The sequence below is a fragment of the Daphnia carinata genome, chromosome 4, assembly GCF_022539665.2.
Source record: "Daphnia carinata strain CSIRO-1 chromosome 4, CSIRO_AGI_Dcar_HiC_V3, whole genome shotgun sequence".
NCBI lineage: Eukaryota > Metazoa > Arthropoda > Branchiopoda > Diplostraca > Daphniidae > Daphnia > Daphnia carinata.
The window spans coordinates 9,036,154-9,059,010 of record NC_081334.1 but is presented as its reverse complement, the minus strand read 5'-3'; the positions used below and the strand labels follow the sequence as shown (position 1 = coordinate 9,059,010).

Sequence of the window (22,857 nt, the reverse complement as noted above, 5' to 3'; positions counted from 1 at the left end):
TGTTCAACTTTTCGGTTCAGCTAGCACTGAACTACTATTTTGGCGTCAACTTTGACTAAAAGTTGAACTAAAACGGTTCAACAAAAGGTTGACGCCAAAATGCGCTAGTGGATTTGGCGTGCTTTTTCCTTTTTTGTATTTCAATTCCAGTTCTTTGCATTGCTCAATGCAAACTTGCTGTCCGATTATTTCTTGGGCGATTATCGGTCACCGTCGATAATAGGAAAAAAAGATAATCGGCGATCATTCGTCTGTCGAAAGAATTTTATTTTCGATTAAATTTGCTAACGATTATTTTTCCGATTGTTTTTAGAGGCCATTTAGCAGTAAGAAAATAACTTACCATTGTTTATATTGAAACAAGTGAACGTTTCAAAAAAGCGTCTGCTAAAAAAGTGACAAAGCTATGAGTATACTTTCATTTACTCTCATCTACCGTTCATAGATGTCGCTAAACAATCAAAAAATAATCGTAATTAAAAATTTTTTAATTTAATCGCCGATTTCGATTATTTTAAGATGATTTGATCGCCGAAAAAAATTGTATTCGAAATCGCAATCGCGATTAATTTTCAATCGCGATTACGGCAGGTCTGGCTCAATGTCAACAGATACAGTACGCAAATTTAAATTTGCACTGCAGTCTACAGCCCTTAGCTTTCTACAGCCCTTAGCTTCGCTCAGACGCTGGCGTCTGAAGGGGTCTGGACTACTGTCGAAAAAATTCAACTTTTTCAATTTCAGTTGAACCTTCCACTGGCGTTGTCACCAAAACGGTCACTTAGTTGAACCATCAACTGGCCCGTTGACGCAAAAATACAAGTTCACTGAGAAGTTTAACTAAAAGTAGACGCCAAAATGCGCCCTTAGTAAATCGATGATTAGTTGTCGCTAGATGGCAGTGCGGGATTTCTAAAGCATTTAATATTAAAATCTAAACAAATGGCAGTAGAAAGGTTACATATTAATCTATAATTAAAATACGAATCAAATAGCGTTTTGTAATTTGACTGATCAAAAGCGAAGAAGTTGCATGACACAATAGCGATTTCCTTATTATCCACTGGTTCACCTGTTGACGCCTGTTGACTAACTATCCTGAGGCTGTTTCCAATTGGAAACTCGCTTGCTCGTCTTACATGTACCGTGTTACTGAATGCTACCCGAATGAAAGAAAAGCTTCCCGATTGATTTGTTACCGTTACTAAAAAAGATTCAATTTCCGTTTTACCCTAACTAAGCGGAAAGAGAATGAAGACCTAGCAATGCCAAGGACAAAAGCCTCTTTAGTTTAAACCTTGATTTCTTTGGCGACGTCAATATTTTTCGCCAAACATCGCCATCAAGAATAAACAAATAAATAAAAATTCTAACATTACAAAAACGAATGGATTCCGTAAATTGACAGCGGTATAAATCATAATGATTTAAAATAATTATAACGATCTAACATTCGTGAGACTGCCAATATTTTTTTAAAGGGTGATTTTTACTGGTAATTCACTCAAGGATCTGTCACGCCACGCTTACAAACCGATTTGATTTTTGCTTGACAGGGATCGTGTACGCAATGATCCTCTGTTTCCCACACCGCCATCAATTCGTCTGCAGTGGGCATGCATGTATGTTTGTATCGATCGGGCGTGACGTGATGAATGTTGCCAGTCGACAGACACACTGAGCCAGTTTCGGTTCCGTCGAAAATGAGGCGGGATATGGTGCCGCGATCACCCTGATTCTATCAGTACCATCAAACGGATCAACTGTCACTTACTGAAAACCAAACGAGCCATTTGATTGCATCGAATGTCGAATTCCTGCAAAATGGCGGATCAAGTGGCAGAAAGCGTAAAATCGACTAGAAGTAGCCAATAGCGGAATATCAGTTGGAATAGAATACAAATGCATTTCGCAGATGGAAAAAAGTCTACTATGAAAAAAAATCGACATGTTTTTTGTTTCATTTTTTCTTTCCAAATCATTTGAAACGTGTCTTCTAATGCCAGTTCATGAATGTGTTTCGATCGATTTTTTTGTTTCTCACGGGTATATCGTGCGTGTGTGTACACTATATGCTACCACACACACCCAGCCCTCACTGGAAACTGTTCGTCAAACAAATCAACGCAACCAACAGCCATCAGGTTTCTGGCTGCTGCCAGGATTTCTAATGATACTCTAGAAAAGAAATCGAAAGGCAATCCAACTCTGAACTTGGACTCGTTTGTCAGTTATCCTCCGAGCTGCTTGTGGTATGTAGTCTTTGTTCGTGCTGTTATGTCATCCAATTGTTGTTATGCTGGGCATTGGTTTAAACATCTATTTTTATTTCTGAGAAACGATTCTTTTTCTTTCTTGTTATTTTTTACGGCGGATCCTTCTGCGCCGTCGCCGACTCGAAGCAGACGTTAAATTACATGCTACGCGTTAGGTGGCAGCACAAGAATTCATCCCCCTCTCCCCGAAACATAGAATGGATGAAGAAGACGAGACCAGCAAAGGCTTGTGCAGTCGTTGTGTGTCGTGCGCGTAGAGCTGCTCGGTGCTCGCCCTAATGGCGAGGAGTAGTAGATTGACCGTCATCGCCGCGCTCGATGGCGCCAGCCAGTGCACGAACGATTCAGTCCGTCGGGGGCGGGACGACGTGACAGGGGAAAACAGTGCCATGTCGTGAAACATTGACTTGTGGGTTTTCGTAGAAAACGAATAGACTACAACCAGCTACGCCATGGCTGTAGTGGTTCGCAGTTGAGAGGGACCACGACGACGACGACAACAAGGGAGCCGTGGAACAGGCAGACTCCATTATAATCCACCTCCCATCCCTCCGTGTACATCATCGTCGCAAGGCACTTGCAGCAATGCGTGCACATCTTCGTCGAACATAGCGAACGAAAAGAAAAAAACATGAAACAAAACAAGACAAAGAAATGTGAGCGTCAAAATATTGAGACAGAAAATCCATACCTGACGTGTCATCGCTAGTCCGTGTATGTGAATGTGGCTACTTGTGTCCCAGTCAATTGCAGTGAAGTTCGTTGTATAGCTCCTATTTGTATCGAGGGCAAGAAGTGCAAGAATTGAAAAAACGCATACAAAAATGGGTAATCTTTGCTCGAGCAGCGGTGGAGATCATGACGGCAACAACTCCAATTCAGAGAGGTATAATGTTATCGGAAAAAAGGTGTTGGTTTTCTTTTTTGTTTGTTTGTTTGTTTGTTTGTTTTTTTTTTGTTTTTTTGTATTTTGGCGTGAAGACGGTGATGTTCAGAACGTGAGGGAACGGCCAGCTAAACAGCTGGCCAAACTCGAATACGAGAAGAGCCAGCCCGGTCTCCTTTTCGAACTGAATGTTTATCGGAATTCAAATGTCTAATAATAAACGGGGCGCGTGACGTCGGCCGGGCTCCTTTTGCAACGAATGCAAACGAAATACAAGATGCACAATTTTTTGCTGCAACGAAAAAGGGAGAACGAGAGTGAAAAAAAAAAAATTGCATTGTTATTACACAAATTGGGTATCTTTCAATGTTTTTCATTCTCAAACAATATTCAGTTCGCCATGCTGCCGCACCCGACCGCGCAAAAGCCGAAAGTCGTCGAAAGCTCATGGCGGCGGCGGCGGTGGAGACGACGAGATCAAACAGGAGCCGATCATCGGCAACGGCAGTAACAAATCTGAATCTAGCAGCGTCGCTCAACAACGACAGCAACAACGTCCACAATTCGACTCGCGAGAAGAATCGTCCATGGCGTCGGGTAATTGTTTCCACAACAAACGCCATCGCCTTCCACAAAACTGTTGCAATTTCCTTATATTAAGACGATCTCTGTTAATGATGACAAATGTGTCTCGACGTGATCCACCAGATCTACTTGTTGACATAAAACCCATTTATACCATCCTGTAGGGCAGTCGCGAGAACAGTCGCTCTAAATAATCCATTTTCAAAAAATGAATGGATGCGGTCTACTAACAGATTTTCGTTTAATCTGATTTCTTCTTACAACACCTAATTTTCAAGTGGATTCCGAAGTGATGGCACCCGTCAGCGCACAAGTAGACCTCCAGCTGGCCGTTTCCAGCAGCAATTCAGCCGTCCAACAACAAAAACAAGCTTCGTTGTCGAAGGCTACCGGAAGCCATCCGCATCAGCAGCCATTAGCAGCATTAGCGGGTTCGCCTACTTCGACTAACGGTGCCAACTGCGATCCGGACGTGGTGCGCCAGTTGCCGGAAGTCATTCGCCATGTGCTGCACGGTTGCGTTAGCACCGGCGGGCACGGCACTGTCGAACGTGGAGCTCACCTGACAGTCTACGTCACTTCAGCCGATCCCACTGGTGCGTACAAACTTTGCTCTCATGTCCTTCCCCGCCCACTCTGGGCGCCTTCTTTCTTTTGATTAGATAATCGTCCATTAAATCATTTACGTCTTGAATTACGTGTTTGCTCGCAGCATCCAGCACGGCCACGTTGTTGGATGCTATCAACAGCAGCGGAGTCCACGCCGAAATCAAAGCACTGGCCACTTCACGAGGAGCGTCTTTGCAAATCTTGTGCGATCCTTGGGGTCCGTCGTCATCAACAAGACCAGCGACAACGTTGATGTCATCCAGTGACGATCGGATCGGCCGGATCTCTTTGGCCAATCTTAACCGTACGAGGAAACTTTCAGCTTTTGTCCCTTCGCTTTATTCGTCTCTTAGTTCTACGTTGGTTGATTTTATAAAAGTAGGAAACAGTACATGTAAAAAAAAAAAAAAGAAAACAAGCCAAGCAAATGGGGATCCCACTTAATTGATCCATATAATATAGCCCCTCCCATACCTCTCACCGCTAGTCGGTTACCATGGTTACCATTGACGCACGGCACTCTCCTCCACCCTTCATATTCGCCACTATCGTGTGTGTGTACACCCCTGCCTCTCCCCCTTTTTTTTTTTTACCAACTGTATATCCCTTGGTGCATAGAGAGTACTGTCTTGCTTTTACTTTCTTCCATTTTTTTTTCCATTCCCCTTTTTTCGTTCAATTATTCGGCATATATTGATCTACGACGATGCTATAGGTCTGATGGAGACGTCCCACGTCATACCCGTCCTGGTGTTTGGCGATACGCTGGGCCGCACCTGCCTACCACTGAGCATCGAAGCGCAAGATTTCCAGACGGCACTCCATCAAGCCCCAGATGCAGACGATAGACTTCTTGTTGAACAATGGTATCACTCGGATCAGCAGGCACAGCCACCTTGTTATCGGCTCCAATCTGCTCCCACGATGGTGACTATTCATGAGCACACTCTTTGATCATTTCATTCGGGTTAAATTCATTCAAATTGTTGTCATTTTGCCAGTCGGAGGACGCACAGCAGCGGTTGCTGGAATTTTTCATCACCGTCTTCAGTCAGGAACTGAGCGACGCCTATCTGAATACTCTGTTTGAACAGGTGTGACAAATCATTCAGTTGGATCGCTTATGCGCGTCGTCTTAACCATTTAGGCTGCTTTCCGTTTTTGCAAAAAAAAAAAAAAAAAGGAGGTGCACAATTCTGTATGCATGAGTCAAGAATTGGCTCGACGTTGCATCTGGATACAAGAATCGGCCATCAGCAGCCCAAACACGTCCGGATCCATTCACTCCGAGTCGTCCATTACGGAGAGAGAAAATCGGCGAAGAGTCAATGCCGTTCAGAAAATCCTCAAGGTCCGTATACAATGTCTGTAGCGTGTTGTTGTGTTCCAGTAAGTGAATCGGTCCCTATTTGATTTTAGACGTTACTCCAAGAGAAGCATGTTATCAAAACTCAAGCGGAACCATTTTCAGCTGTCACTAGTCAGCTTTCTGCAACGCTGCACTCTATCGTCGAAGAGGTGCTTGACGAAGCCGAAGCAAAGGATGTCCTGTCACGCTCGTCATTGTCCAGATCCTTTCTCGAAGAGATCAACCAACATCTGGCCTTTTGTCAGCGGGCCGCCTCTTGTAGCGTCAACAGAGAATCGGCTCTTATGGTCGTCAAACGGTAATTGAGAAGCAATTGATTGACGCTTCAGCGGTTAGCATCGACCGTTGTTGACTCATTTGTTAACACGCAGGTATTTGACTGGAAACGAACAACATCCTCTAGTCATTTATGGCGCCGAAGGCAGTGGTAAAACTTGCCTGTTGGCAAGGGCTGCCCAACAATCTCACAGCTGGCAACAACTCGATCCGGCCTGCGCTTTGGAGATGGGTGTTCTTCTACGATTTATTCGTTTAACACCTGAATCCAGTACGGCTCTCACCGTACTTCATAGTCTCACCCAGCAAGTGTCGCTTCTCATCACCGGCCGCCTTCCTCGAAATCCTCATGTGAGATTTTTGCGCTACATTTTGCACGACCAACGTAATTGATCACAATGGTCTTTGTACGATTTACAGACGCTTTCGGATTACCAATCGACACTCCATAGACTGATGAGCGACGAGCGGTCTTGCAAGAAGCGCATGACATTCATCATAGACGGAATTGATCACTTGGCGGATTTCGAATCGGTTGTCGATTTGCTCGGTTCGTGGTTGTCGCTCCAGTTGCCCACCACCATCAAAGTATTGTTGACTCTGCGAAATGGCCATCAGCTTGAAAGATTGCGTGACCAACTACCCGAGAAGGCTTTCTATCAGGTAACGCAATTTCAGATTACACGCTTTCCTCTTTAAAGCTCATCCCAAGTTTTCTCAAGTTGGAGGAGCTTTCTCCTAGTGAAGCGCACAATTTATTCGACGCCTGCCTCTTGCAGCACACTCACCGCTCCCACGGAGATCACCTGACAGCTATGGCCGCCCAAATTAATCAATCTCATCGTCCACTAACCGTCAAGGTATTATTTGCGTTTCAATTACTTACCAGACCATCGTTAAACTTATAACATAATAACCGTCCTCTAGATCTTGTCGTGGCAGGCGGGATTGGCGGAAGAATTTCGCGGCAATACAAGTGGTGAAATATTACCGTGTTCGACCAACGTCATCCCCAACTTAACGGCCGCTGTTCACGAACTGACTGGCCGGGATCAGGTGGGAATGATGATCGCCCTACTGACTTCATCCCGTTACGGCATTTGTGACTATGAAATGGAGCACCTGTGCCAACTTCATGTGTGTGAAAGAGATAAGAGCAGCTGGCCTACGTTGGCTCACTTGCTGGTTCCTTTCCTTCAGCGTGTTGTAGTGGGTGGACTCGGGTTATTGTCGTGGCGAGATGTAACCCTTCGAGAGCAAATGACAAACACATTTCTTGTTGACTGTGACGAAACGGCCATCATCCATCGGAAAATGTTAGACTACTTTTGGACCATTTGGCAAGAATCAAGAGCTCTATTGCTTAGCAGGAATTGGACTGATTTGGCATCTCCCTTTGCTGCCATCACTAGCCTGCGGTATTGCTTATCCATTGCCCAATCTTAGCGCAAATTTGATTTTCAATTTCGGCTCCTTTTTTTTTGCTCAGATTAACGAGGCGAGCGCTAGACGAGATTCCGCATCATTTATCGCGACTAGATGTTTCAGAATCGCAACACATGTGGAATGAAATTTGGTCGGATCCGGGCTGGTTGTTGACCAAACTAGCCACATCTGGCGTGACGCAAGTGATGGAAGATTTCGCACTCACACCAAAATCGTGCCAACCTGATTATTTCAAAGATTGGATGAATCTCATAGCACCGACTATCGATTACGATTATCGGCAACTGGCAAGCCAGCTGATTGGCCGCGGGGCTCCACAATCGGGAGTTTTCGAAGAGTTGTGTCGGAAGCCGTTGGTGGCTTGTCTTCTTCCGAGCCATCAGCTGGCGTCATCAGAGTCTGAGAAAGACGTTTGCATAAGCGCCATTTATCGATTGAATAGCGGTGAAAGACATCATGCAGCCGCGTTATCAGCTGTGCGCGACGAGTTAACCCTTTGGAATTTCAAAACTGGCCAGTGCGATAAAGGTGATACTATTCGATTGAGCAAAATGCTGTTCGTGTTAAGCCTAAAGCCATTTGTTTGTTGATAGTCCTTGGAAACCTTCAGCATCAGCCCTTGAAAGTTGCAACACTAGCCAATGACCGTTGTGTCGTGTTATGCGGCCGAGAACTCTGCGTTTACGACATGAATACTGGCGAAGAAGTGCTCAAACTCAAAGGTTTTTCTTTTCCGAAAAAGCTTTATTTACAGCACGCATTAGGTTTGTATGGTTTGTAAACTTTTTTTCAGGAATGATGAACCAAAAACTGCCTCTGTTTGGCCTTCATGGCGATTCGCACGTGGTATGTCTTAAGCCCCTTCTTTAACAACATCCACTAACTGAATTGCACATGTAGCTATTTATTTATTTATTTATTTTCAAAATCAGGTGTCACTCTCGCGCAACCGAATGTACGTCAATTTGATCAGTTTGGAGAACGGCGATTGCGTCACAACGTTCAAAGTTGGTGAGGATCGCTTCCTCAATTCGCTACTCGTCTCAGACAACGGCCGTCTGCTGGTCTGTGGTGACGAGTCCAAACGTCCATGCTCGCTTCTTGTTTGGGATTTGCAAGCTAAAAAGCTCATTTATGATTTGAAAATGAACCATCACGAGTTCATCACTCGATTGAGCGCCATTACCGGCGACGGTACCTACGTGGCTTGCGTCTGCAAAGTATTAAACTTACAGTAACAAAAAATAATTTTTCATATCCTATATGTTCTATGCGTAGGAACTGGAGACGAGCGATCCGAATTTCATTGTCGTTTATGACTTGCAGAGTGGCACACTCTTTAAAAAGTGGAAGGCCGGAGCGAACACGGTGGCTGTCAGCATCGCCTGTCAAAACAGCTGCGTTGTAACAAGCTTACAGGATGCTCGAATACTTGTTTGGGATCTCGTTACAGGTTTTAATTTTTTTCATTTTCCCCTTCTGCATTCCATTTGATTTATTAATTTTTTGGGTTAGGCAATTGTCGTTGGAGTCTATTGGGTCATTCGGCTTCCGTGGACACACTCAATCTCGATGCTGAAGGTTGGTATTTACTCAGTTGGGACTCAGATGACAATGACCGGTCGCTAAGGCTCTGGAATCTCGCCAATGGTAGTATAATGTCAACAATAACTCATGAAACAAATCATGAATCAGAATAATAATTTGTTGATTGTTAGGGCAAGATGTGGCTACATTTACACCTGACCAGCGTACAACGGCAGCCCATGTCTCTGCAGACGGACATATTGTGTTAGTCGCTCTGGCCGGGCGTTCAGACCTTGTTCAGTTGAAATTGTCTCAAACTTCCCTGTCTTAGAGAAAGCCATCCCCCCTACACACACAAAAAAAATGAAAAATAAAAAAAAATGGTGTCGTCTGTCAATGTGTCAATTCTATGTGGAAAATTCCGGTTTCGCGGGTTGTTCTCATTGATGGGATGTATCGAGTCCTTCCCCTCTTTCGTGTCGGATATCACTCCTCCCCAGCGTTGCATTATCCATGATTCCTTTTCACTTTGCTTGTTCATTTTGCGAGCTCGTAGAATCTTTTTTCAGCGCTGCTATGCAATATATCATTCGCTGGATTGGGGGAGTGCTACAACTGAGTGAAAACTGTTTCAAATTTCCGTCTCTTCTTTTCTGTTAACACATTGTCTCTGGTCACGTCGTTGTGTGTGCTGAAAATGTATTCCCTTCCAAATCCTGTTCAATTTCCTTATGACATGTCGTTCCAACTCAACGAGTCAACAACTTTCTTATTTCCCACTCTTAAACATGGCGCACAAAATCGGCGAATGTTTTATATATTTGATTTTAACCTAGAATCCTTGAACCAGTTCTTGTCGAAATTTCTGTTTGACATATACTTAGCTGGCGGTAACTAACGATTCTGATGTTTTTATGTGGCGAGGCCGTTAAATGGCAGAGTGTGTAAATATTCTTGAACTGATCGTATTTATCTGTAATAAACCGATAACGTTTTAACGAACTCCGTCTACTTCCCCAAGTCCATGCATTTGCCATTGCATCTTCGCGCCATTTTTCAAAACAGACCACCTGGTGAGATGACGCTTAAACCACTGAAGCGCAGGGTATAGGCGTTAGTCTTTTGTTTCAAGTTATTGAATGTTGATGCTACACTTGTTAACAAAGTGAAAACGAATTTAGGTTTTTTTAAATTTTATCAACTTCTCGTTAGAATACATTCATACTATTAAGAAATGTCGGAGAACGAAGTTGTCGATGAAAAGGTAAGCTTGACGTTAGTCTACATAAATTGTATTGTCTGTCTTTGCGTCCTTACTCACTATACTAAGTCCAACTCGTTTCCCGCCAATCCATTTTACAAGCACGGTTTTTATTTCGTGTTGTTGCTGTTTATTTAATAGAGTGTCTCGGACGAAGAGAATGATGTAATTGAAAGTAAAAGTAAAGGACAGAAAAGAAAAAGGCCTTTTCCAAAGGCAACACCTTCAAAAAAAAAATCAAAGACTGAAGAAACACCTCCTTCAGACAAAGAAGATGAAAGTGAATCAGAAGATGGTAATGTTATATAAGATGATGTATGAAGTCTAGGTAAATAATTCTTGTTTGGCATAGATGAGAAAGCTCCTGTTGGTCTTTTGGATCGTTCACCAGAAGTTACAGGAACTCGTGTTCGTAAACAGGTGGAGAGGCTTAATATTAACAGTTCTGCTTCAACAGAGAGTCCTGATCGCCGTAAAAATGAACTTATGCCAGGTAAAGGAATAAAGCTTGGAACATCACCCAAAATCTTGGCTCAGCTTCAGGTAGTTGTCCCATTAGATACATGCATTTAGCAAATTGTTTTAATATCTTGTCTTTTCCTTGTTTTATTTAGAGTGTTAAACAATCAGATATGGTTCTCCTTCACCGTCTCTTATTCAAGAGACCAGGAACAGCTCATGAGATTAAGAAAAATATTAGAGAATTTTCTGGATATCCATTTAATAAAGAGGATAAGGAATTTGAAAGCAGAAAACACATGTTGGAAAAGTAAAGCTACTTTTTTTTATTATAGAGAAGCATGTATGTTCATTTTTATATATTGCTTACTAGGAACACCTTAACTGACTTAAAATTCATCTGCCAAATATTGTGCCTTGAAAAAAGTGGAACAAAAGAGGGTGTAATTGAAAGAATACTGGAATTTTGTTTGTGCCCAAATCCCAGCAGTAAACCTGTTGCTAAAAAAAACAAAAAGGCAACGAAAGAAAGTAAAAAGAAAACTAGTGCTAAGCAGGATGGCGACAAATCGGCAAAGAGCAGTCCAAAGAAAAATATTACATCATCTGAAACCGTTGAAGACGATTCAAGCACCTCCGACGAAGAAGGGGATGAGGAAAATCATTCATCTGAAAAGGAAGAATCGCCGAAGCCAACACCGGTAAAAAAAGCCAACAAAAATGTTTCAACACCAAAACCAACTAAAGAGGTCACAACACCGAAAGCAACCAAAAAAGCCGTAGCTAGCAAGGAAAACAAAGAAGTTTCAGCTACGAACTCGAAAAAGAAACCACCGAAGAAATCACCGAAAAAGTCTGAGATTAAAATTAAATTACCGCTCACGAATAAGGGGAAAAAGAAATCGGCACCTATCGAAAATTCCGATTCAGAAGAAGATAAAAAATTGATTGATCAAGAAGTGGACAAGACTATCGAAGATGAAAAGTCCATTGATAAACCAGTAGACAAGGAAAAGGAAAATAAAAAGTCTATGAAAGAACCATCAACTTCGCCCAAGAAATCAGTGGCTGATAATGATGAAAAGTTAGTCAACGATTCGCCTAGCACAGTAAAAAGTCCAGCGACAGCAAAGTCAATAGAGCCGACGGTAAACTAAAAATTTTCTCTCTGCCGCCATTGAATTAAGTATCTTTTTGTGTCTAGAATGATGAGCTGGCCAATACTATCAAACAAATTTTGAAAGGCGCAAACCTTGAAGATATGACCATGAAAAACTTGTGTCGCCAGGTGTACGATAAGTTCCCTGAATGCGAATTAGAGAAAACAAAGAAAGATTTTATTCGATCAACCGCCCGCGAGGTGGGTTATTGTCTCCCTAGAAATTAGCTCTCGGCGTGTTATAGAAAGTGCACTAATTCTACTTGTCTTGAATTTTGTAGATTCTTGGTGGAGAATCGTGATAACACCCAGGTACCAAGCCGGTTTATTCTTAAATTTTAATTTTGTTTCCCACTGTACTACTATGATACATCAAAAGCTTTGACAATACAAAGGTTAGAAAGATGGGATACCATAGTGTGTTCTTTACGATTGTATTTGTGCCGATGAATCGAGTAGAGCTTGATTCATCGTTTAGTCATTTGCAAGTTACCAATAAAAGGCCGGTAAATGTTGGAAGGCACACACGTTTCTCTTAACTAGAAATCTAGGGAAAAAGACATAGAAGAATGGACGGGAGCTAATTGCACGCATGGACCAAGAACTTTGCGCACACTTAGGCAAAAGATGACACTTTATTTTATACACTTTCATTTGCTTAAAAAATAGGGACTTGAACGGAATGTTTTTTCCCCTTATTTCAACAAGGGAATTATCGACCTTAAATCATGATATCTTATAAGTGAAGGATGCCATCATCTTTTGCGTTGCTGGTCCTATCGCTTCCACTGCTAGCACTGGTCTGCATGGTTAGATCTTTAATCTCGTCTAAGTCGTCGGCCTCGTCTTCTTCATGGTCCTCGTCGGAGTGAACCATTGACGCTATGGTCGAATAAGACGTCATAGTGTCATTATGCGAAGTTCGTGACAAAGTCAGTACACCTCGCTGGTTGGCCGGCTTAACCGTGATGATCAAGTTGGCGCTGTTGGCAACCATCATGTCGGTTACCTGGTCTAGTGACTTGCCGGCAACTTCAATTCCATTCACTTCCAACACTTCGTCGTTGACGGCAAGAAGACCAGTTGATTCGGCCAATCCGCCAGGAACCAATCTACATATGTAACACGTTCCAATTACACTTGACGACAATAACATTTTTAATTTACGTCTATCCGTACCTTGAAATAAATATTCCGGGGACTTTTTCTAATCCATCAGGCGTGACCCGTACGGACGTGCCATCCCGAATGTAAAATCCAAGCGGTCGTTCAGAGCCATGCTTGAGCAGCCTTACTCGACGGCAGGAATCGGGCACAACATCTACATCAATAATAGCTGAAACCTGTTTAACAGTTAACAACTCAGTTTAATGCCAAAACAAGCATAATGCAACAAGGAAAGTGAAATAAGACAACCAACTAAAGCAACAGGTAAACAATCAACACTGGAAATTTGTGAATGACGTAATTAGGATAGTTATAAAATCAACTGACTTAATCAAAAGAAGCTAAATGAATATTCATAACATACTTGTCGAAATTCCTTTGGGTATGATATACTAATGTGTGGTCTGGTTTTAGGTGTTCCTAGTATTGACGATATGATATTCTTTTTAGAGGCCAAGTGCTGATGCAGTTCATCATCTTGTGATTCTCCTCTTCTTTGTATATGAATTCTCAATAAAGGACGTGCTGCCTGCAAAGCTCTGGCAAAGTTGTCATCATTGTTGATAGGCAGTAGATCACCATCATTTGGATCTGTAATCCAATGCCGAAATTGTTAGTTGCTAAATGAACTTCATATATTTTTGGTACAAGTGCTAACCTGTATAACTTATGTAGAAAGGTTCGATTTGTAAGCCATGTAGTTGTTCAAGCAATTTTCTGAAATCTTCATACTTTGGCAACACTTTCTTGTTCAGACTGAATCTTCTAAATTCAGCCACAAACTGAAAGTGAAATGGTATTAACAATCTGAACTTATTAGTTTAGGTAACAATCCGTTTTACTTTGCTCTTCACTTCAACAAAATTTGAGTCTGTCCTCGGTGGAGACATTTGAAGTTTCACTAATTTTGACATGTGTGTTGGGGCAGAATGTGATAAAAAATAGGTATCCTGGGTAAAAAATTAAACAAAACGTTCCAATTAGTCCTAAGTTCCTAACGGATATCCACGCCCCAGCAGGCATCCGGTTACAACTCTAGCACCAAATCTGCAATATCGACCGTTCACTCGCAAACCGAATTCCATCACAGTGGGGAAAATCCACGTCTTCTAATTCCTATTACCTGTTTCGTCACTGCTGAAGTGTAGGATGAAAGAGCAAATTAACTCATTTGAATTTTACAAAGGGGATGAGCAATTTTCACGTTTCTTTACTTGACACCATACAACGAAAATTGACTGACATGACAGATGGATAATTGAGAACGGTTACGGACTACAATGGCCCTCTGGTGGTCGATATTTCAGATATTTTCCGCTGGTAGGCTTTTCCTACATCCCTAGCTCCTAGGCTCCTACTCGTCTCTAGATTTCCACATCTTTATTTTGACTTTAAAAAATTTTTTTGCCGGCAATGTTTCTTATATTGATTGAATAAGGAACACTTATGTCAATAAGACTGAAATTTTTGTTGATTTCAGAGCAAATTTTCTCTTGGCAACATCACAAAGTATGAGTGATGGCTAATGGAAAGTGAGCGGGAAATCGTCTGCAATTATTTCAAGTTTGCGGAGACGATAAATCATTGACTGATGTCCGTAAATCCGTAAAGTGATTTGGTCTAGCGTACCGATACCGGAGATCGAGAAATTATTTATGTGTGGCGTAGATCTGTTTCAGTTTCAATTTTTCATGTAGTTTAACACAGTAAGCAGATAGACCAATATTGAAAGTGAGATAAGAGTTCATAGGACAAAAGTGTAAAGCCAAAAAACTGCAAGAAGCTTGTTCCGATATTACTGAAGATATTGTAGTTATTGTATCTTGAAACATTTCACGAAAATTTCCTGTGTTAGCGAAAAGAAAAGTGGACTTGGGATTTCTGCCAAATTGACATAGAACAAGGGGAATTCTAGCCAAATGGAAAAATTCCTTCTACCCCGTACCAATAAACTTAAACTCAATTCAAGGTTAGTTCAGTAATCATATCATCGCAGCTTTATTACCAATTCTTTTTAAATAGTACAAATAGTTGTCCACCAAAAGCTCCACATCAAAATTCTTCAAAAACAGAAAAAAACTATCAAGAAGTATTTACCATTGCCTCAGATGAATGTAATGACAATTCTACCTCTAATGGTACAGCAGAATTCCAACTTTTTATACCAGATATGATTTATAATTGGATTATCTGAAACCCTACTTTTGCCACCTAAAGAAACAAACCACTTGCCATATCAGAAAGAGCCCAGCTGTAATAATGAAAAAGGTTTAATGAACAAAAATGGCAATGTTAGTGTAGGAAACCTTGATGGATCATTTTGGGGAGACTTTGATGATACAGAGGAAGACAATGTTACAGGTGGTAATGCAAAGTTAAATCATTTCTTTAACGTACTGGTTATTAAATTTTTATAATTCCAGAGTCAAATGATTTGGCATACCATAGAATACTCTGTGCATCTCCTGTACCAAAATCAGCTAACACTGCATCATCCAAGGCTGGTGTGTTTCAGCCAAAGCCCAGTGAAGTTGAAAATTCAAAATCTCAGGGCATCGGATATGGTGACTTCGACTATGAAGACGATATAAATAGCAGTTATCATAACGGTGATTACAAAAAACAAATAGGGCTAAAGCGTGAGGTTTGATATTTTAATTTTAAGTTGTTGTTGCTTTATTTACAAAATCCTCTTGATAGGAGGAATCTAATAACTTAACATCCATAGAAGTGGCTGAAAACAAACTACGGATTGTATTGGATGTGGAAGATTGGTTTGCAGTTGCTAAAGAACAAGAACATCCAGAAGTATGTTAATAATTTTTGAGAAGTTGAAATTTTAGTCCACCAATTGGATTTTTTGTTATAGAGATCTTCACAATCTTTGGACTTGTTTAAAGGAGAGCTGGACACGAAAATTGTCAATCTCTTGGATAGTTTGTACCCGCTTTCTGAAGATTCCATGTCAAATGACATAGCAGTTAGTCTCTTAAATCAACTGATCGAATTTCGACGCAGCCTCCAAGGTTCTTCAGTTTCTTTGTCTAATTTAAAACAATCTGCTGCAAACCTTCATCCCTCCTCGCATCGTGCTAAAAATATCAAGTTAAAAGCTCAGACGAAAGCCCAAGTCAACAACGCGTCAAGAACATCATTTGATCTCGATGATGTACATGACGGCTTAGAGCCAACCGCAGACGGTACTCCATTGATTACAGCCTCTGTTGAACCTGCAAGAGCAGCCTTCATCTACCGGACTCCCACAGCGAAAATATGTTCTAGTCGATCAACTGCGAATCCGTTGAAACCGAGTGATGGCTCAAACAGCTATGGCAACACCGGAAGCACAGCTGTCTCAAGTTCCTCCGCTGCAACTACTTTGCAAGCTACTTCCGATAGGATGAAGCCTGTTTTGAACGCAAAATCCAGTACGAATAGTGGCCGCGTCCCCTTAACCATTCAACCATCAGATTTAAGCTTTCCTGAAATTCAAGAACAAGACGAATCTGGCGAGGATGCATTTGATGTGATCATTGACGATGTCGATTTCTTGGCAGTGTCCTTGAGTTCTGGAGCTGAAACGTCGTCCACATCTTCAATACCATTTAACACAAATTCTACAACACCTGCGAAGAATCGTTCAACAAATGCAGTCCGTAATAATACGCCCGTGCCGCATTGCACTCCAACCATCACGATACCAGATGATACGCCACCGAAAGATTTCTCATCCATTCCGTCTAATAATTCCGGTCGTTTTCACGGCAATGTGCAGAACGATGGCACGTCAAAGGTGTTTGATGGTTTTGGCTTTGATCATAGCGCTAGCCTAAAGAAAACGTTTCGCGAACGCTTTGGTTTACAAGAGTTTCGACCGAATCAACTTCAAGCTATCAACGCTAGTCTACTGGGACATGATTGTTTTATATTGATGCCGACCGGTGGGGGAAAATCGCTTTGTTATCAGTTACCAGCACTTACTACTCCAGGAGTTACAGTTGTCATCTCACCCCTTAAGTCACTTATTTTCGACCAAGTCAACAAGCTTAAATCACTAGATGCAAGTTGATTTGTATTTCCATTTTCAATCACAGCCTCTACATGCATTCCTTTTGTTATACAGATTCCATCGGAACATTTATCAGGAGACATGCCAAATGCTGCTCAAGATGCCATTTACGCGCGCTTATCCATGAGAAATCCAGGTTTAAAACTAACTAGGCTATTTAACACCAGTTAATGAAACGAAATTTTATATTTTATTCTATAATCAGATATCAAGCTTCTCTATATAACACCCGAAAAGCTAAGTGCTAGTATGAAGCTTCTCAGTGCCTTAAATACTTTGAATGCGAGGCAACTACTGGTGAGATTTGTCGTCGACGAGGCGCATTGCGTATCCCAATGGGGACATGATTTTAGGTATAAAAGAAGCTTAAAACATTCTTCGAAAATTCTAATGCAGTTCGAATTCCCTCTAGACCTGATTACAAGAAACTTAGTGTCTTGAAAGAAAAGTTTCCAAACGTTCCTACAATGGCCTTGACTGCGACCGCTACGCCTCGTGTTCGCTTTGACATTCTCCGCCAGCTTAATATGAAAAATCCAAAATGGTGCATAGCAAAGAAAATAAGAAATGAAAGAGTTCTAGTATGTGGAGACTTTCATCACCATAATTTTTTCAGGTTTCTTTCCTCGTTCAATCGGCCGAATTTAAAATACCGCGTGCTTCCGAAGAAAATGAAAGCCGGCATGATAACAGAAATAGCTGAACTCATAACGCAGCGATTTAATAGGAAAAGTGGCATAGTTTACTGCTTGTCAAGAAGAGAATGTGATGAAGTTGCACAAGCGCTTCAAGGTAGCCGAATTAAAGCCATTTCGTATCATGCTGGGTTGAGTGATGATGCGCGGTCAGAGGCTCAGCTTAAATGGATCAATGGAACTGTGCAGGTAGAATGCTTGTGTAACTTTAAAAATCCATATTATTGTCCTTAGAACTTAAAACTACGCAATTTTTTCAGGTTGTTTGTGCCACTATAGCTTTTGGAATGGGCATTGACAAACCAGGCTAGTTGTGGTCGTGATCTATTATCTGCAAATACCTTTATTCTTATCGTTTGTTTTGTCTAGATGTTCGCTTCGTTATTCATTATTCCTTGCCAAAATCCATCGAAGGTTTCTATCAAGAATCTGGCAGAGCTGGCCGAGATGGAGAAATATCTTACTGCTATCTATATTATGCCTACAGAGATGTTCTTCGAATGCGTCGTATGATCGAAAGTAAAGTATCTTTTGTTGATTTATTGATTTATTTATATTTAAAAAGACAACATCCACTACAGTAATTTATCCGCTTCTTTATCTGGTTACAAGTGGATCGAGAAAATTTTGCTGCGCGACAAACTCATATCGATAATTTATATCGCATGGTTGCATTTTGCGAGAATAAAACCGATTGTAGACGTACTCTGCAGCTGTGTTACTTTGGTGAGCATTTCGATCGCCAGTTGTGCAAGTCCAATCCAAGATCGGTCTGTGATAACTGTGATAGTGAGGTAGCAATTTATTTGTGTACTATGATCGCTCTATTTATTAAACTTAGTCATGTTTTTGTTACAGGTGGAATATGTCCAAATAGATGTTACCGAAGATTGCAAAGCCATCGTATCAGCCGTCGATGCTTTATGTGGTAAAACTGGAAAGTGGTCTAACAACTACACTCTTAATCATTTTGTGGACATTTTCAAAGGAAGCGAATCGAAAAAAATTATAGAATTGGGTAAGCTCTTTCCTCTACTTTTAAAAATTTTTTTTTTACCTTTTTAGACTTTTTTTTTCTTTTATATATATATATATATTGTTAATTTCCCCTACATTAATTTTATCTAAAGGTCACAACAAACATAGTCTTCACGGACGCGGAAAATCATGGCAAAGGAATGATATTGAACGACTAATGCGGACAATGGTGATGCAACATTACTTAGACGAAGAATTGTTTATAAGTAGAGATGAGGTTGCGGTTGCTTACCTTCGCGTTGGCAGTAAAGCACCAGATAAAGTAAGCTTCTATGTGTTCTGTAAAATTTGTTTTTTTTCATTTAACTGACAGCCTTCATTTGGTAAAAGGTTAAATTTTCCATCGCAAAGAAGGCTGGTGGCAGAGGTAAAGAGCATCTAGCCATTGCAGGCTCATCGGCAGTTCAAAGTGATCCGGAGCTGGAAAATTTGGAAACTGAATGCTATGGCAAACTTCTTGATTGTTGTAAAGTAATGGCAGCCGAAGCTGGAGTCAACTACACTTCCATCATGAACCTCCAGGTTCGTTGGTTTGCTTGGTACAATTAATTTCTCGTTATTTAAGTCTAACTTGTAAGTAAAGGCACTCAAAGAAATGTCCAGGCGCTTACCGGAAACTGAGGAAGAAATGATGGCTATCCCACATGTCACCAGAGCAAACTACGTAAAATATGGAGACAAACTTAAGGACATTACATGCAGTTACAGAGCTGTAAAATCTGGTAATAAGATATTCGTCCAACAAAATCAAATTATGTGTAAGACTTTTTTTTATAAATTTAAACCTAACAGTTATGATGGAAGAAAGAAGTGGAAATGCAATAGACGATGATTTCACTGATCTCAGCGAATTCATTCCTTCGAATGAAATTGATCTTGAAGGCTCTGGCAGTTTAGCACAGCAATCACCATACTTCTCTGGCGGACGAAAGAGCAGTAGCGGATTCAAACGCAAACGAGGAAGCTCAAAGGCAGGAGGTGGAAGCAAATTGAATAAAAAGGGTAAATGGTTTACGAAAACGGACAGTAAAAGAAGTTCTTCGTCTGGCAACACATCTGCCAGGCCTTCTTACAAGAAATCCACTAACGGGACGCAAAAGCCCACATCTTCTGCAAGCAGGGTGCAAAATGTGCAAAACATTCTTTTGGCTCCTCCGCGTTCTCGAACGGCAAAGAAAGAATAACTTCGATAGTTATTTTTTCGAGTATCTTTGTTGCATTTTAGAATTTTTTTTCCTTTCTTCTGTATTTTGTATTGCACTATTTTTTATTTCAGTCGTTTTTTTGTCGCCTTTACAAAACTTACTCATTGCAGTGGTCAAAGCCATACGCAAAGTCCATCTTGTGCCCAATAGATGATGCATAGATGTACAAACGTAAAAGTTAAACCCTAAACAAACGTACGTACGTTTTTTCTTCTGCTACATGTGTATAATGGCTTGGTGATCTGTGATAAGTAAAATAAAGACGTCAATTGTTCTATTCTGGAGATATTAAATATGCAAGTGTCTTATCATGCAGCTGTGTGATCACTTTACACGGAGGCCACTTGATCGCCCTGGAAAGTTGATAGCTGCAATCTCTTTAATATGCTGCTTGACAGTTTTTGTCAATATGATAAAAAATCGCTATGCAGAGTCTTCGCGACAAGATAGATTTCGCACATATTTACATGAAGTAAATTCAACATTTCAAATTACAACTTAGAGTGTCGTTAATTTTTCAATTTGTTTCTCACTGTATGAACATAACTATAGCAAATTTTACAAAACCATTTACTTAATTTTCTTAGTCATAATCCAAATGTTGATTACAGTGAGGTGTCAATGCATCTGATTAAGATATCTTACTCTTTAAACAATGTGAATTGTTACAATAACAGTAAGGTTAACAATAATTATAATCACCACTTGTATTTTCATTTAGATGAATGCCTTACAGCCACGGATAGATCACATAGAACAACATCTATACAGGGACCTTGATGAAATGAGGAGGTTGCATGGGCTATTAGTAACCAAGAGTTCCAACCCACAAAGTGCATTACCCTTGGTTGAAAGCACTGCAAATAATATGAAAGGTTATGAAAATTCAAAACTTTCCCAGGACCGCTTTATTAGTTGTTTGCCTAAGGAATTTCATTGTGCGTTTTCCTACTGGTTTTCTATACTGCCCTAATTCCAAAAGTGTAACCTTGTCCTGGTGTTCTACTGCACCATAATTCAGTTGAAATGTGCACAATGCCTTCAGGGGGTGGACTAATTTATCAACAATGCTTTTATCTTCTTCCATTATAGATATTGCTAACGCTGCTGATTCCACCGTTGATAGGCAATATTCTGATGGCTGAGTCCTGATAACATACAGACTGGGACCCAGCTCTGGCAAGGAAACCTATAGGTGTCACCCACAAGAAAAATTTCTATAAGTAAACAGAAAGCTTTCATAGTTTTTGCAACAACAATTGGATTTCCTAGTTGTGCAATTTATAATGTTGAAAATTGTTTTATGCTGCTTCATGCCAAATTCTTATTGCATGAATATAAAGATTATTATATTTGGCAAATTTTATCTAGTAAATCACAAATTTACGGCTACCTCTGACTGAAAATATAAGAACACATGTAAAAACCTAAACGAGTTTACCTGAGGCAATGAATGAAGGAAAGTGCTATGAAAATACATTGATTTGGCTTGCTGCCATGTGCCATCAATCAAAACCAGGTTATATGGTGCTCCTTTTGGATGAATATCTGAGATTGTTGTGATGCTCCGAGACTGGGGGCCGGGATACAGGACATAAGTATAATGTTCTTCCAGCATTTCTTTTAATCCTTCATGTTTGGCAGAGGGGAACTTCTTTCCATAATAAATAATGCATTGACCACTTGACATTCCATGGAAAAGCATTGGTCCTGTTTTAAGATTTCTTTTTTCTTCATCAGGATGCTGCAAAACAATGATTTTACCATTGATTGTAACAGGTACCTCCGGTAAGTATGAGCACCAACAAACTCTTTGAGGACGTCTGCCAAAACATTGGAATATTGTCCATCTCATGGTTAATAACACATATTATAATCTGAAGATACCTGCATTTTGCACAACTTGATCTTTGTACATTTTCACCTAGGACGATTTCATCTGCAAACTGTATAAAATCTTCGTCCATTTCAGATTAGATTTTCCAGGGCAATTGCTAGTGAAAATACGAATCGATAATCTTTTAATGGCACGTGATTAAGAACTGGAACTTGTAGAGTATGTAAGATTTTCAGATACGGTGGACGATCTTGTTTGCAATGCTCATGTTTTCAATACAGAGTTCACTTGGCTAGCCACACCGTGTTGGTCGCGCCACACCGTTGTGGTTTCTCATGGCTCACTTTTTGCAGACTTTAATGCATAAAACTAGTGTTGGGGATACTGATACCGATACAGCGATGCATCTGTGCTTTTAAATACTCGATAACGATTCGTTTCGAATCAGATGTATCGGTGTATCGGTTCGACGTTATCTAACAGTGAATAACAGCATAATGAGCCCCTACGTAAATGTAGAAATAAGGCTTGATTGTTTATTATTTATAGGCCTGCATCGAGTAAAATATTACGTCTATTTCGTTCCTGGTTTATTTATATATAAAATGTATTTATCTTTGACACACCAAATCATAATTTATTGCCGTGGGATTAAAACATTACTGTTGTTTGAAAACGATTCCCAAAGATAATTTTTCATTAGTGGAACTTTATCAAACAAGGATAATTTTTGAAGTTAATTTTATCAACAATCGGATGATAAACGCCATTTAATTAATTTGCATTGGCGGCGCCCTTATTTTGTCATTACACATTTAAAATAGACATTTTGTAATATGTTACATATATATTCATATATCCTATACCATATATATTTTTTGGAAATAAAAAGGAGCAAGTGAAATTCGCGCTTCATTCCACAGCAGTAATTTGCCTTCTACGCTTGATGGGTGGGGAGCGTCGAATTCGCCCAGTGGTATGACTGAAATTGTT

General features: G+C 40.6%; 5 protein-coding genes across 6 annotated transcripts; 3 read left to right on the top strand and 2 right to left on the bottom strand.

Moving 5' to 3' along the window:
• The first annotated feature begins 691 nt into the window (after positions 1-691).
• On the top strand, positions 692-20,839 carry LOC130692729 (recQ-like DNA helicase Blm). Its single transcript, XM_057515809.2, has 20 exons — positions 692-702; positions 14,888-14,989; positions 15,043-15,158; positions 15,238-15,384; positions 15,444-15,664; positions 15,721-15,828; positions 15,890-17,080; positions 17,144-17,225; positions 17,295-17,442; positions 17,502-17,633; positions 17,706-17,973; positions 18,045-18,090; positions 18,154-18,303; positions 18,397-18,578; positions 18,643-18,802; positions 18,915-19,084; positions 19,153-19,344; positions 19,406-19,544; positions 19,615-20,499; positions 20,749-20,839. Exons 2-19 carry the CDS (start codon positions 14,940-14,942, stop codon positions 20,004-20,006), a joined length of 3,894 nt encoding a protein of 1,297 aa, XP_057371792.1. The 5' UTR covers positions 692-702; positions 14,888-14,939; the 3' UTR covers positions 20,007-20,499; positions 20,749-20,839.
• Positions 2,569-9,972, top strand: LOC130692737 (uncharacterized). Its single transcript, XM_057515821.2, has 19 exons — positions 2,569-3,162; positions 3,557-3,759; positions 4,026-4,343; positions 4,460-4,660; positions 5,072-5,283; positions 5,358-5,450; positions 5,540-5,707; positions 5,776-6,023; positions 6,097-6,352; positions 6,422-6,664; positions 6,724-6,861; positions 6,929-7,419; positions 7,491-7,975; positions 8,041-8,169; positions 8,241-8,293; positions 8,380-8,667; positions 8,726-8,900; positions 8,963-9,097; positions 9,166-9,972. Exons 1-19 carry the CDS (start codon positions 3,101-3,103, stop codon positions 9,303-9,305), a joined length of 4,038 nt encoding a protein of 1,345 aa, XP_057371804.1. The 5' UTR covers positions 2,569-3,100; the 3' UTR covers positions 9,306-9,972.
• LOC130692739 (protein DEK-like) lies at positions 10,088-12,261 on the top strand. 2 transcript variants are annotated; one of them, XM_059495051.1, is made up of 7 exons: positions 10,088-10,238; positions 10,377-10,530; positions 10,597-10,778; positions 10,850-11,004; positions 11,068-11,842; positions 11,899-12,054; positions 12,135-12,261. In XM_059495051.1, exons 1-7 carry the CDS (start codon positions 10,209-10,211, stop codon positions 12,153-12,155), a joined length of 1,473 nt encoding a protein of 490 aa, XP_059351034.1. In that variant the 5' UTR covers positions 10,088-10,208; the 3' UTR covers positions 12,156-12,261. The 2 variants fall into 2 exon arrangements, with proteins under 2 accessions (XP_059351034.1, XP_057371807.1); XM_057515824.1 differs by having other exon boundaries at positions 10,588-10,778.
• Positions 12,274-14,306, bottom strand: LOC130692733 (partitioning defective 6 homolog gamma-like). The gene is made up of 6 exons (XM_057515818.2): positions 14,144-14,306; positions 13,863-13,970; positions 13,679-13,802; positions 13,385-13,611; positions 13,033-13,196; positions 12,274-12,965 (listed from the first exon to the last, which is right to left on the bottom strand). Exons 2-6 carry the CDS (start codon positions 13,932-13,934, stop codon positions 12,590-12,592), a joined length of 963 nt encoding a protein of 320 aa, XP_057371801.1. The 5' UTR covers positions 13,935-13,970; positions 14,144-14,306; the 3' UTR covers positions 12,274-12,589.
• LOC130692734 (tRNA-uridine aminocarboxypropyltransferase 2-like) lies at positions 20,720-22,199 on the bottom strand. The gene is made up of 3 exons (XM_057515819.2): positions 21,915-22,199; positions 21,469-21,850; positions 20,720-21,216 (listed from the first exon to the last, which is right to left on the bottom strand). Exons 1-3 carry the CDS (start codon positions 21,992-21,994, stop codon positions 20,914-20,916), a joined length of 765 nt encoding a protein of 254 aa, XP_057371802.1. The 5' UTR covers positions 21,995-22,199; the 3' UTR covers positions 20,720-20,913.
• Between the last annotated feature and the right edge of the window lie 658 nt (positions 22,200-22,857).

What these genes read in the sequence shown, in the direction of transcription:
- LOC130692729 (XM_057515809.2), top strand. Translation starts at nt 14,940, where the DNA reads ATGGAAAAATTCCTTCTACCCCGTACCAATAAACTTAAACTCAATTCA. An exon ending in GGAAGACAATGTTACAGGTG is followed by an intron (nt 15,385 to 15,443) that starts GTAATGCAAAGT and finishes TTATAATTCCAG; the next exon opens with AGTCAAATGATTTGGCATAC. An exon ending in GCAGTAAAGCACCAGATAAA is followed by an intron (nt 19,085 to 19,152) that starts GTAAGCTTCTAT and finishes ATTTGGTAAAAG; the next exon opens with GTTAAATTTTCCATCGCAAA.
- LOC130692739 (XM_057515824.1), top strand. Translation starts at nt 10,209, where the DNA reads ATGTCGGAGAACGAAGTTGTCGATGAAAAG. An exon ending in TGAAAGTGAATCAGAAGATG is followed by an intron (nt 10,531 to 10,587) that starts GTAATGTTATAT and finishes TGTTTGGCATAG; the next exon opens with ATGAGAAAGCTCCTGTTGGT. An exon ending in AAATCTTGGCTCAGCTTCAG is followed by an intron (nt 10,779 to 10,849) that starts GTAGTTGTCCCA and finishes TGTTTTATTTAG; the next exon opens with AGTGTTAAACAATCAGATAT.
- LOC130692734 (XM_057515819.2), bottom strand. Translation starts at nt 21,994, where the DNA reads ATGGACGAAGATTTTATACAGTTTGCAGATGAAATCGTCCTAGGTGAA. An exon ending in TCAAGTTGTGCAAAATGCAG is followed by an intron (nt 21,851 to 21,914) that starts GTATCTTCAGAT and finishes ATGTTTTGGCAG; the next exon opens with ACGTCCTCAAAGAGTTTGTT. An exon ending in TCCTTCATTCATTGCCTCAG is followed by an intron (nt 21,217 to 21,468) that starts GTAAACTCGTTT and finishes TGACACCTATAG; the next exon opens with GTTTCCTTGCCAGAGCTGGG.
- LOC130692737 (XM_057515821.2), top strand. Translation starts at nt 3,101, where the DNA reads ATGGGTAATCTTTGCTCGAGCAGCGGTGGAGATCATGACGGCAACAAC. An exon ending in CCGTTCAGAAAATCCTCAAG is followed by an intron (nt 5,708 to 5,775) that starts GTCCGTATACAA and finishes ATTTGATTTTAG; the next exon opens with ACGTTACTCCAAGAGAAGCA. An exon ending in GCTCTGGAATCTCGCCAATG is followed by an intron (nt 9,098 to 9,165) that starts GTAGTATAATGT and finishes GTTGATTGTTAG; the next exon opens with GGCAAGATGTGGCTACATTT.
- LOC130692733 (XM_057515818.2), bottom strand. Translation starts at nt 13,934, where the DNA reads ATGTCAAAATTAGTGAAACTTCAAATGTCTCCACCGAGGACAGACTCA. An exon ending in TTGTTGAAGTGAAGAGCAAA is followed by an intron (nt 13,803 to 13,862) that starts GTAAAACGGATT and finishes TTTCACTTTCAG; the next exon opens with TTTGTGGCTGAATTTAGAAG. An exon ending in TTTCTACATAAGTTATACAG is followed by an intron (nt 13,612 to 13,678) that starts GTTAGCACTTGT and finishes ATTGGATTACAG; the next exon opens with ATCCAAATGATGGTGATCTA.